Source organism: Saimiri boliviensis, chromosome 5 (genome assembly GCF_048565385.1).
Source record: "Saimiri boliviensis isolate mSaiBol1 chromosome 5, mSaiBol1.pri, whole genome shotgun sequence".
NCBI lineage: Eukaryota > Metazoa > Chordata > Mammalia > Primates > Cebidae > Saimiri > Saimiri boliviensis.
The window spans coordinates 129,566,211-129,580,031 of NC_133453.1; the positions used below are offsets into that span (position 1 = coordinate 129,566,211).

The 13,821-nt window shown below is 48.3% G+C and overlaps 1 protein-coding gene across 2 annotated transcripts in view; it reads right to left on the reverse strand.

Annotated features, from left to right (window-relative positions):
• The window catches only part of ALPK3 (alpha kinase 3), a 62,949-nt gene that overhangs the window by 40,927 nt on the left and 8,201 nt on the right, over window positions 1–13,821 (reverse strand). For both annotated transcript variants that reach the window (XM_039480024.2, XM_039480023.2), the window contains 2 exons: window positions 12,356–12,477; window positions 293–410 (listed from right to left, as the gene is read on the reverse strand). In XM_039480024.2, coding sequence (XP_039335958.2) covers window positions 293–410; window positions 12,356–12,477 — 240 coding nt within the window. The remainder of the gene's footprint in view (window positions 1–292; window positions 411–12,355; window positions 12,478–13,821) is intronic.

Here is a 13,821-nt window from a genome sequence, read left to right on the forward strand (position 1 = left end):
TTGCTTTTTTTGGCCGCTGACCTCACGGAAAATATTTCCGTAGGTCAGGACCTCCTCCGGCTGCACCAGCTCTCTGATTGTCAGGAACACTCCCACCCTGGCCTTAGGAGCTCCCAGACACTGGAAGGCAGATGTGGTTCACCAGGTGGCTCAACCATACAGCAGAATCCCGCCCTCCATCCCAGACAGTGCCTGGGCATCTCCATCCAGACTGCTCCATTTCCGAGGGCAGGGCCCCAGCCAAAGGGCCCTCGGTAGGGCAGAGAGAACAAAACAAGCCCTTCTCCCTCACCTGTACAGCTGCAGTGTGTGGCGGTTGCCCTGATGAGTGATCTCATATTTTGGCAAGCCACAGTAGCGGTCCAGCTCTGTATCATCCTTGTACCAGGTCACCTCTGGCTCTGGGTATCCTGAGAAAGAAGCAGGAGATTAGGTTTCAGGAAGGCCAGTTCCAAAATAATCGGAAGAGGCTGGGCATGGCAGCTCACACCTGTAATACCAGCACTTTGGAAGGCTGAGGCAGGCAGATCACCTGAGGTCAGGAGTTTGAGATCAGCCTGGCCAACGTGGTGAAACTGCATCTCTACTAAAAATATACAAAATTTAGCCAGACGTGGTGGCAGGCTCTTGTAATCCCAGCTGCTCGGGAGGCTGAGGCAGGAGAATTGCTTGAACCCGGGAGGCAGAGGTTGCAGTGAGCCGAGATCACGCCACTGCACTCCAGCCTGGTCAACAGAGTGAGACAGATGATGATAACAATAATAATAGTAATAGGAGGAGAGAACAAAAGGCCATGGCTTCCCAGACTACCTGAAGAGACTGGGCAGGACCATCTGCCCTAGGCTGGCTGGAAGAATGATAGCTCAGCTTATTTTTAGAAGCTGGTTCCTGTCAAAGCTGAAAATGATTCCCCTTCAGCAGGCGTCCCCAAACTTTTTACACAGGGGGCCAGTTAACTGTCCCTCAGACCGTTGGAGGGCCGCCACATACTGTGCTCCTCTCAGTGACCACCAATGAAAGAGGTGCCCCTTCCTGAAGTGCGGTGGGGGGCCGGATAAATGGCCTCAGGGGGCCGCATGCGGCATGCGGCCCGCGGGCCGTAGTTTGGGGACGCCTGCCCTTCAGCAATAGGAAGGAAAATATGGAGGAGAAACTTCCTAGCTTCCTAGTGGGAAGGGTGACAAGGAGTTTCCAGAAATTTTGGGCTGCTGGGAATAAGTTTCCTTCTGTAGTGGCCCATTCAACTTTCTCAACTGCAGTAAGGGCTCTATCCTCAGAGGTCTCCTCCCTCATGTCCCACCATGAACATCTCTTCCAAGAGCCCTCCTCCTTTCATTTCACATTCCCGAGCTGTTAGGATTATTTGACTACATAGCTAAAACATCTGTCTGTCCACCCATTCATTCATTTACCCACCATCCATCTGTCCACATATCTACATCTTCCTACCCATCCCGTCACTGCAGTGACACTGACTGCCCAGCCCCTCTTCTCTGGCCACTTCCAGCCCACCCACAGGAAGAACTTCCAGCTGTTACTGTCACATGTCCCTTACCTCTCTGGCCATAGTTGATTGGTCCAGTAACGGACACCAAATCAACTAATGTAGCTAATTCTTTGACCACGTATTTGAGAATTAAGACCTAGAGACAGTCTACCACTGTGTCTGGAAATTTAACTTCAAAAGGGTACAGCAGTCACGTTCTGCCATATGGACTGAGAAGCAAACTCTACACTGAGAGATGGAAAAAGGAAGTTGATGTTCAGGATTGAATAGAACTGGAAGACAGAGTCCCAAGATGCTTCCAAGTACTAGTTCCATTCCTTGCCTGGGCACAGCAAGGCATTCCATAAGAATCCCCTCTGGACTTGACCAACGAATCCTGCTTCATTTCTTAAGCTGGCTGATCTGCATTACTTGCTCAGAATGAGACTGCTAAGATACACTCACTCAGATTATATATTAAGTACATATGACTGGCAAGCTAGGGTTATAAAGACACAGAACCATGTAAGACAGGGTCTCTGCAATCTGGGAGCTTATTGTGCAGTAGAAAAGATGAGACGTGACAGGCACACACACAAGGCAGCAATGCGCCTAGCATCTGCATCAGTGCTCTGCCTTTCCTACTGCCTACAGACACACTGCACTCCTATCTGAAGCGGCTCCTCACTGGATCCCACCTGCTGGTGCCTAATCAAGGACATTTCTCCAACAATTATTCCTGCTTGTTCCTGCATCATCAAACTTTTCCTCTCTGTTACATCTTTCCCACCAGCGTACAAGCCTGCTATATTGTGTCCTTCTTTTTGTGGGGGGCAGCGGTGGGGGGGATGGCCCAGTAGCCAAGCTGGAGTGCAATGGTGCGATCTCTGCTCACTGCAACCTCCACCTCCCAGGTTCAAGCGATTCTCCTGTCTCAGCCTCCTGAGCACACCCAGCTAATTTTTGTATTTTTAGTAGAGACGGGGTTTCACCATGTTGGCCAGGATGGTCTCAATCTCTTGACCTTGTGATCTGTCCACCTGTGCCTCCCAAAGTGCTGGGATTACAGGCATGAGCCAAACTGTGTCCTTCTTTAAAAATAACTTCCGTTGACCCCACAGACTCCTCCAGCCCCTGCTCTTAAGTCTCTGCTCTCTGCTTTACAGAAAAATTCTTTGAAGGAGCTGCCTGTACTCAATGTCTTCATTTTCTCTCTTCCAATCAGGCTTTGATAGCCTCTACTGCACCAGAATCGCTCTTGTCAAGGTCACCCAGGACTTCTACTTTGCCAAATCCAATGGCCAATTCCTGCCCATCTGCCCAATCTATCAGCAGCACCGACCCTACTTCCCAACACCTCTGCTTCACTGCTTCTAGGGCACCGCTCTTTCTCCTTGCTCCTCCTCTTTCACGGCTGCTTTTCCTGAGCTCTTTCATCTGAGAAAAGAGCTCTTTTACCACCTAGACCTGCCCCAGAGCTCAGGCCAGAACCGTTTTCCATTCTCTATCCACACTCCCAAACCAGGGGGTCCTAATACTATCCTATGACTTTCAAATATATGTATACTCATGGACTCCCAAATTTCTATCTCCAGCCCAGTCTTCTGCCCTCAACTCCTAGTCATTATTTCTGAATGTATACCTGAAAGTATATATATATACCCCTGGAAAGTATAAGAGGAATCAAGCTTACCACGTCCCATCCAAGCTCCTTAGTCTCCCCTCCAAGTCAGTTCCCACAAATCTCAGTAAATAGCAACTTCATCCTATTTGGCTCAGGCCAAGACCCAGAGGCAATCCTGTCTTCCTTTCCTTGTCTTGCCTCTACTCCATCAGGAAATCTTGCTGGCCCTCCCTTAAGAATATATCTAGAATCTGATCACTCCTTGCCATTTCCCACCAACAGCCTGGTCCACGTTCCTATCATCTCACATCTCAATTTCTGCAGTAACCTCCTCACTGATCTCATTTGTGGACTCTTCAGCCCATTCTCAGCAGAAGAGACAGCGTGATCCTTTTAAAATAATGTCAGATCATAGTGCTCCTTTGCTCAAAACACAATAGCTCCCTTTCACGCAGCCCTCATGATCTGGGCCTTCTGAGCATGCTGGGCCCACCTCCCTCCACTCTCCCCTACCTTGCTGCACCGCCCCCCCCATGTGGTCCTGCCAGCTGGCCTCACACAGCACAGGAGCACCATGCCTTGCCCCCTGCAGGGCTCTGTTACTTCCCTAGAGAGGCCTTCCTACCACCCTGTGTAAAGCAGCAACTCTCTCTCCCAGGCACTTGCTATACCTCTTACTGTGTTTATTTTTCTTCATAGAACACATTGCTACCTGACATATTATACACTTATGAGTGTGTTGGTTTACGTCCATCCTTTCCATGACAAATATCAGCTCCATGACAGCAGGGACTTATCTGTGTTATTCACTGCTGTGTCCTCAGTTCCTAGAATAGTCCCTGGTATGGAATCAACACTCATTAAATATTTATAGATGAATAAATGAAGCAATGCACTGAGTGCTCAGGGCTGCAGAGAAAGAAGTGATCACCTCTGGCTGGGGACTCAGGAAAGGCTTTTGTAGTGAGTGGCACTTGGACTCGACTTGGAGGGTGGGCAGGATTTCAGAGAACATGGGTTCAGTCCCTCTGATCTCCTGCTTCCCCTCAGCTCTCACGTCCCCTGCACTTCCCCTTCACAGCACTAATCACAATACTGTCGTTGACTATTTCCTTGCCTGTCCCTCCTGCTAGACTTAGGTTCCATGTGGTAGAAACTGTATCTCATTCACTGCTATATCCCCACCACCTAAGACAGTGCCTGGCACATGGTAATTACTTAAAAGAAGTCTGCAGGATGATAAGTAAATGAGTGAGTAGGGTGACGGGTGAACACACGAGGTGGAAGGGCATTCCTGACAAGGGAACCACAACAGGAGAGTGGGAGGGCAACAAGCGAAGGGCACGCTGGGGAACCGTGTGCAGGAGCAGGGAGCAGGGGAGGCGAGGCTGCAGCTGCGTCGGCCAGGAACAAACTCTGGGCAGCCCTGGCTGTAAAGCGAGCCCCATGTTTCCACTGTGAGCTAAAGCCCCTGGTTACATCACTGTGTCTGTGGCCAGGGCCAGCACAGGTGTCCTCACCATCCTGTGAGATGATCTCATCCCTACGAGGGCCCAGCTCCGAGCTTCCCTGCCCCATGACCCGCCCAGCACAGCCTCAGTCTCCAGGGCATCTGAGTCCAGTCAGATACCCGGGCAAGAGGGCAGGGGTGGGGCAAGGAGGGAGAAGCCAAATGGACCCCACGGCCCCAGGGCTGGGGCCTCAGCCCCCATGCCACCTGCTGGTGCCGCTTCTACACAGTGGGGGCCAACCCGACAGCTTAGGGCTTCAGAGCCACAGTGAGCTTTGGGAGTAAATTTCTTTGGGAGAACACATTGCCTTCAGCCCTGAATAATGCGAACTATATTCTAAAACGCATAAAAGCAGGAGGGCTCTGGCCCTTCACTCCCAGCTGTGCATTTGTGCATATCCACAGGCAGATGTGCACACACTTTCGGCCCCGGCTGAGAGCCCACAGTGGCACTTGAGCCCGTGGCCTTCCCTCAGCCCCTTCACATCCTGTAGCCTCTGTTTCACAACCAGCGGACCTGACTCAAGAACCCAGCTCGGAACCTGCAGACTTCTCCCAGCCATTCCCAGTTCACAGAAGCTCCGATTCAAAAGAATAATGAACAGAAATTTAAAGTTTTCAAAAAGCTTTCAAATACAAGGATTTTGTTTGACCCTCAGAACAACTCTGTGCAAAGAATTGCTAACGTTAGTGAAGACTTACTGTGTGCCAGATACTGAGCTGAATACTTCTCATGTATTATCTCGTCTAATCCTCATAAGACTCCTATGAGGAAGATACTCTGTTACTAATCTCCAATTTAAGGATGAGGAAATCCCAGCTCATGAAACCAAAGCTCTTGTCCACAGTTATATAGCTAGCAAGCAGAAGCCAGAATTGAAATCCCTCTCTTCTATAACACAGGCTAATATTTTAAATCCTGTTTTACACAAAAGGAAAATGAGGCTCAGAGAAGCTAAGTAACTTACCTAGGGTCACGCAGCTGGCACATGACAAAGCCCTAGGTTTCCTTTTCCTTTTTCCAGTACTCTTTCCACCAGGGATTCTGGGATCAATATGTAAGTTTTTGCTCCCAACAGTCATTATATGAGACTCGCTTCTCTAAAAAAAGTTTCTTTAGGAACATGGTCCTGTTTCAAAAGACTCAATCCCTTTGTCAAACCTACCCACTGCTGATGCTTCCTCCTTCCAGCCCAATATGAACGTGTGCACCCACATGCAAACACGCACACACATACACACCAACACAGAATCTACAACAGAGCTGAGGAGAGTAGAGGAGGGAAGCCCCTGTGCTGGAAAGCGTGGGCTGCTTCAAGAAAGACAGTAGCACTCTGGCGAGAGGTGCCCCTGGGGGAGACAGAGCTAGCTATCTTCCCACAAGCCTATGCGAGTGGGAACCCCAGGGCCTTGCCTCTCTTCTCTGTTCCCCCAAGGGCTTCCATCACAGGTCAGCAAGGATGGACGAAGTTCTGACCACCAGGAAAACATCACCTCTGCCTGGCAGGGCCCTGGTGGGCTGACTCATCCTAGCCTTGTTTAGGAAATGCTGTCAGCAGCGAGGAAGAGTGCACGTGTGGTCAGTCTGGAGACAAGCCAGGAGCGGAACAGCAGCCTCACACAGAGGCCAGTCTCACCCAGAGATCCATCCACCTTCCACCTCTCGGGACTAGAGAGCTCCCGCTTCTAACCCTGATCCTTTAGTTTACAGAGCATTCCACATTGCTCCTCCTCTCCTCCCTCCCCTTCTCCTACAGTCTGCACGTTCTCCTTGCTAATTGGAAAAGGCTTGTTTGAGGTGTATTGTGGTGATCATAGACGCCTCGTTCCTAGCGTGCTACATAAAACTCAGGTAAGCTGGGATTCTGAATGTATCTGAGGATGAATGGGGGCAGGAGAGGAGAAGATCAACAATGGACAAAGGTGTGGATATCAGAGACAGACAGAGCCCCGGAAACCTTCCAGACTCCACTGGCAGTGTTATAGATCTCAGCACAGTAGGTGCTATGATATACACAGTAGGTTGTATGATATACAACCATATATCATTAAATAAATATCTGAGCAGCCCTGCCTGGTCATCATGAGACGTGGCAGCAAAGGTTGCTCCTTTGGATTGGGCTTGAAACAGGGAACCGCTTACTCCCATGGCGATACTTGGAGTATTCAATAAAATACCCCGTGATTCTATAAACCAGACTCATGTCTGGCATTTCCACCTTGCTCTGAGAGTCCATGGCTACAAAGAACAGGATGGAAAAAGGAGAGGAGGGAGAGCCATCCCTGACACCTGCACCTCTCAAGTGGTCCCAGATACCCACTGCCGCTGCCATTACCCGGGTACCAAAGCTGCGGCTGAAATGAACAGGCAATGTGGGAAGGGGAAAAGAGACTGATTTTAGCATCAGCACAGTCAAGCTTCACTGTGGTCATCTGATACATACTGAGCATCTTTGTGCCAGCTCTAGAGAGGCATGATGTGTCAGGTGTGTGCCCTGTCCTTGTAGATGTCACGATCTGGTTGGAGAGAGACATGTATAAACAGAAAACTATGTGGTAGAAGATGGAGCAAGAGCTCTCCTGGAAGCACTGGAGGTGACCTCCCAGAGGGCAAGCCCCTTGAAGGTGAGAAGGAATTTGCAAGGCAGAAAAAGAGTAGGTTTCTAGGTAAAAAGGCAGAATGAACATCCCATCTGCCTTCACACCCTCCCTCAAGCTCACTAAACTGCACTGAAAGTACTTTTTAATCAACATAAACAAAAGCACGAAGATGAAGAGAACAAGCAAGGAGAGGAACAGGAGCAACACAATTTTGAAACTTAGAAAGCAGATGGCCAAGTGGAAACTGACTTAGCAGATGCCAGACAGCTCAACCCTAAGCTGGCAGTGGAGAAAACTGAGAAACATCCTTTCACACCAGAAAATCCCCACAGGGCATAAGAATTGGCAATTTGGTACCTCTGGAACTGGGAGAAAGAGGAAAGAGGAAAAGTTAAAAGGTGCTTCAAAAATAAGACATCTGGAACCCTTTACCCATTCTGTCTCACTGGATGACTGCTCCTTCCCCACCATGGCCAAAGGTGAGGTTTATTATTTGGAAATGTAAAAGTCTGGTCTGAGAGTAAGCCAGCATAATTGAGGACATGACTATTCTATGGAAAACAGAAAAACGTGATAACCATATGTTATAAAATAAATGTCTTATGCTGAGAGCCCACCTAGCCCTCTAACCTGCATAACTCTCAGGAAACCTTTCACTAGGAAACCTAGCTAGTCCAAGAAGAAGGAACTAAAGAAATTTACTTGGTAGTTCCCAACAGTGGCTACCTAGGTCACCCTACAGTGAACAGCCCAGTTTTCAGGCCCCTCCTCCTTGCTCAGAACCTTCTATCAGCTTCTAAGTTCCCTACTCTTGCTCATTAGCTGACAGCCAAAGATTTCTGGATATGGGAGGAGAGCCTGTAATAGAAGATTAAGGACAAAATTAAATTAAAGAGGAAAAAAAGCAAGACGGAAGAAAAACTACACAAGGAAAAGGAAACTTTTAGAAAACTATCATCAATTAGAGTCTCAAAAAGGATAAAAATTAAAACTCTTGGAAATTAAAAATTCAGTGGAAGAGTTGAAAGATAAAACTGAGGAAATCACTCAGAAAGTAGAGCAAAAGACAAATAGATGACAGGGGAATCAAGGATAAGAAAATAAAAGTCCATGTCCAGGGGAACAGCTATTCAAACAAGAGTTCATAAAGCATGAAGACAGAAAACAGGAGGGTAAAATCAAATTCCCAGAACTAAAGGCTCTCCATGTCTGACTGAAAGCATCTAAGCATGTTCCAGGGTGAAGAGACCCATATCAAAATACATCATTATGAAATATCAGAACACTCTTACAAGCTTCCAGAGAGAAAAACTGGTCACATGCAAGGAATTAGGATCAAGTTGTCTTCTCACGCTGAAAAGCAACATTGGAAGCAAAAAGATAATGGAACAATGTCTTAAATTCTGAAGAAAAATTATTTTCCTCTTATAATTTTATACCCAGCCTGAGAAAAAGTAAAGTAGAAAAAAAGAGGCCAGGCATAGTGGCTCATGCCTACTATAATCCCAGTACTTTGGGAGGCCAAGGTGGGAGGATTGCTTGAGCCCAGTAGTTTGAGATCAGCCTGGCAACATTGTGGGACTTAGTCTCTAACACACACACACACACACACACACACACACACACACACAAAATAAGCTGGGTGTGATGAAACACGCCTGTGGTCCCAGCTACCCGGGAGCCTGAGGCAAGAGGATCTCTTGAGCCTGGGAGGTCAAGGCTGCAGTGATTTGTGATCATGCCACTGCACTCCAGCCTGGATGACAGGGGAAACCCTGCCTCAAACAAAACAGAAAACATTTTCAGACACAAGGAATCCAACATCTACTTCCCATGTACTCTTTCTAGAAGGCTACCAAAACAAGAATGTAAATAAAGAAAAAGAATGAATACAAAAAGCAGAAAACCTGTCACAGAAGAGACATGAAGGGAATGTAAGGATGGCCATTGTGAACCAGATGCAGAGAGACACTAAGGCATATCGGAGCAGAGAGACTCAAGGGACAGCGAAGTCTAGACCTTGCCATCACCAGGCCCTCAGCTGCTGCACTGTCTTCAGGGCCTGATGAAAATACTGGGGCAGTATTCAATAAAGCCAGAAAGTAAACGAAGAAAGGAAGACGTGAGACCCAAGAAGCTGAATTAAAGCAGCAGAAAAGCAAAGGGAAGACCCAGGATCACAGCTGCATATCAGGGCCTAAAAGGCTACCAGTTCAGATAAAAGAATAATGGATTGCTCCAAGAGGGATACCTCCAATCGAAGTAACTGCCAGATTACTGATGTCATTCACATTGCAGAATATTGTACTAAGAGGCTATTAGGAGGTATGAGAAAAATTAGCAACAGATACCAAAAAAAGAAACAGATGAAAAACTACGGTGAGTACTAACATTAGGAAAAACAAAAGAAAAAAATAAAAGCATAGCAAACTACAGTGTTCAGTTATGAAAAATACTGCATAATAAGGTAAACAGCAAAAATTATGACACAACTGAAGCAGGATAGGTAGTCAAGGAAGTAACCATGTCCTCAGGGCACAGCAACCATCCGGGCCATACAGTCAACACAATAAGCCCCAGCATGAGCATTGCAAAGTTCATTCGAGCAAAGCTATCTCCAGTGTGGAATTTCCCATGTAGACAGCAGGAGCTTTTTGATTTTACCTGTCCTCAAACTCAGCCTTAGCTCATAGTAATAGTAAAAAACACACCCCTGGGTGGAGAGTTCAGATGCATGGCTCATTAGCATGGGTGTGATGGCACACGCCTGTGATCCCAGCTACTCATGAGGTATGAACAAGTATGTACAGCTACTGCGCATGTCACCCAGAGGACCACCCAGAACGTGCTTATGAGTAAGTAACACCTCTTCCTACCTCCTCATGAATAATCAGGTAAGACTCACAGAAAGAGAGTCTCCCTAGGTGCTGGTGTCCCTGGCTCCTCCTCATGAGAAACCGCGCTGAATTTTCTCTCTCTCAGGGTGTCCGTCTATTCTGCACCTAACTTTTACGGTATTCGTTTTCCTTTGCAATAAATTGTTCTATCTGCTTTGCTGTGTGTCTCTTGTTTAAATTCTTTTAAACTAAGAAGACAAGAACCAACTTTCCACAACAGCTATCAACATAACTATATGAAGAAGGTAAGTTTAGGGAAACAGAGAAAATGATGGTATAAAAGAGCTAATTCTTTATCTACCATAATAGAGAACATCTAAGCCTGAAGAATTTCACTTATTCCTCAGCATTATGGAAATGTATACATAACAGAAGAAACAGCTACAAGCTGAAAACAGTTGCTTCTGGGAAAACAACTTGCTGTATTTTGAAATATGTCTTTTAGTGTAACTTGAGGTCTTAAATTATGTGCATATATTAATTTGACAAAGTAAAATTTAGTTTTCTTTAAAAAGAAGGATTAAGGACTTTCTAAATTGAGAAAATAGTATGTGCAGAAGCATGAAGCTGTGAAAGAACCACGTTTTTCTAGGAAACTGTTACTGCCACAGTAACACAGGAGATGCAGGCGGGAAGCAGCATCCGATGCCGGAGAACAGAAACAGTGTCTCCCCTACCAGTGCTGCGGACTTCGGCAATGCATCAGCCTCTTTCAGCTTCCTCCTTGGTAAAATTGGACTGAAAATTGCACTTACTTCACAGGGATTTGTAAGAATTCAATGACAGTGGAATCAGGCAACTTATGAAATTCATCATGCCATACAAAGGTAAGGGATGCTGGCCCTTCTCTATGTCCTTTGGAGCAGAGAGTGTTCTCAGTCTGCAGCTCAGAGGGTTGAGTAAGGGTGAGAACTGCCCAAGTGAGAAGTTGTTTACTGGCTGGGGTAAACAAGTCCTCCAGAATTAGGGAATGTCACAGCTGGAAACCACCAATGCCTTTGACTTATAGAAACAACAGGCTCTGGCCGGGCGCGGTGGCTCAAGCCTGTAATCCCAGCACTTTGGGAGGCCGAGGCGGGTGGATCACGAGGTCGAGAGATCGAGACCATCCTGGTCAACGTGGTGAAACCCCGTCTCTACTAAAAATACAAAAAAAAATTAGCTGGGCATGGTGGCGCGTGCCTGTAGTCCCAGCTACTCAGGAGGCTGAGGCAGGAGAATTGCTTGAACCCAGGAGGCGGAGGTTGTGGTGAGCCGAGATCGTGCCATTGCACTCCAGCCTGGGTAACAAGAGCGACACTCTGTCTCAAAAAAAAAAAAAAAAAAAGAAACAACAGGCTCTGGAGGGAGCCTGGGCCTGGGACCTGATGGCTGCACAGCTGGGAGGGGTGGGTACCCATGTGTGTGTCCTGCAGGCCCTGAGGCAGGTCAGGTTGGAGTCTTTACTGGGTGGTCTAGGGGAGAGGCAATGCCTGGAACCACCCTTGCAGCACTCCCACCCACTATCCTCCCCTTCCAAGGAGTATCACTCTGCTTCCTCTTCTACCAAATGGTTGCTTCAAATTCCACTACAGAGCTCAGTGAAATGCAAATAATAGTCGTGAGTTTCTAACACTTACATGGCACTTACTGTACATCAGGTACTACTACAAATGCTTTGCATGTATTAACTAATTCAATATCAAATAACCCTATGAAGTGCATCCTATCATTATTCCCGTTTTACAGATGAGGCAACTGAAAGGTTATGTAACCTGCTCAGTGACATCATTGGAAAGGGGATGAGCCAGGACTCCAAGCCAGGCAGTCTGCCTCCAGGGGCTGCAGTCAGAATCACCACATGCAATTCTCCTCTCAGGCTTGAAACTCCCAAGCCTCAAATTATTCAACTATAACATGGGGACACTCAGGGAGATGGCCTCAAAGATCTCTTTCCATTAGAGTACTTTTTTTCTTGCAACGAATATCCATTAGTCATTATGTATGAGGGTCAGGAACCTTTACTGAGGATAGGTTCTGGGGAAGAGTAGGGTATATATGAGGCTCCAGAATGGGAGGAGCCAGGGACACCAGCCCTCACAGGGAGGTTAAACTAGAGAGAAAGCTCAGAAAGTAAATGTCACCTCACACAGTTCTATGCACACAGTCCACCACGCCACTATGCCCATCCTCATGGCCCCCTTAGACCCTGCTCTATGTAGAGGCCCTGGCATGGAGCGTACAGGCAGCTTTCTTACCTGTGACGATGCAGGTGAACCTGACGTCGCTGTCCTCGGACACAGCTCGGGACTTGAGTGTGGTCTCGAATAGCGGCTGGGTCTCCTCTGTGAGCTGAGCAATGATGGAGCAGAAGGTGCTCCTAGGAAAGGCAAAGAGCTATTCAGAGGTGCCCTTCCCCACAACATACAGCACAGCCTGGTCTTGCCCAAGGCAGCTTCCATCTTACCATGTCTGTCCATCTTCCTGTGGCCAGAGCTCCAGTGCCCAGGCAAATCTTTCTTCAAGGCAGCCTGTGCCTCGTGGCCAGGTTGGGGCCAGGTATCAAGGAGTTGAATGGAATTCTGGCCCAGACTCATGACAATAGGCATGCCACTGACCATGGGCCAGGCTCCTGAGCATGCCAGGCTACTAGCCCAAGCATCCATCCCATCACTGTTTGGGGGGGCCTTACTTCACCCTCCACCTTTCATCTCCAGGGACATTGGTGCATGGGGAGACATACGCATAAGTATGTCAAGACTCAGAGATGGAACCCCCAGACAGCAGAGCCTCCATTCGTGCCAAGAGGGGAAGGCCAGCCAACCCTCAGTGATTCCAGGTCCTAAGAGCACAGGAGTCTCTCCGAGAGCTTGGGCTCAGAAGAAAAGCTCCTACATTTGTGAGTGCGGACCCACAGTGGACAAAGAATAAGCTGGCCAATGCCAGGGGTCTAGACCCAAAGGGGGACTCTCATCCATAAGGGTATCAGAAAGGAGAGACCCAGCTGAAATGGGGCTGGGAAGCAGCCTTGGAAAGCCAGCTGTGGCTCCCTGCTCCATCCCTGGATACACATGCTGAAGGGAAACACGGCTGGCTTCTCCAGCACCAGCCAGCAGGAGTGCCAAACCACAAACAGACCCACGACTGCCAATGCCAGAACTCCGTTCCCTTCTCCAGTCCCGGTCCACCTCCCAGGTTCCGGGAGCAGCCGTAAGCGCTGAGTCCAGACCAAACTCACCAACCACGCTCAGGGCTTACAGTCTTCTCCTTCCTGGGCCCAGGAAATGAACCACCATGCCAAACCCTTTCAAGGGCCAGCAGAGACACAGTGCGTTCTCAGGTGTGAAGCGCCACCACACAGCCAGGTTGTGTGGTGCACAAGCCGTGCCCAGCCCGCCTCTCCCTCCCCAGGCACACACCCCCTTGTGAGCAGCAGAGAGGACTGTGAGGGGCAAAGTGAAGAGAAGCAGGAGAAACTGTAGTGAGAAAGACACATCATTCAAAGGTGCCTTTCCCTGTGCCTCAGAGGAAGGGATGGTCAGGCAAGGGCAATGTTTGTCTGTCCATGGCCTCTCTGCCAGGGGCCAGGAGAGTCTGTGGGTCCCACCATGGTTTCACCACAGGAATGCAGACACCCGGGCATTCATGGGAGTTGACAAGGGCCCTCCCCAACAAAGATCACCCCAAAAGGGGATCCCAGTCTCTCATATTCCTTAACATTTGA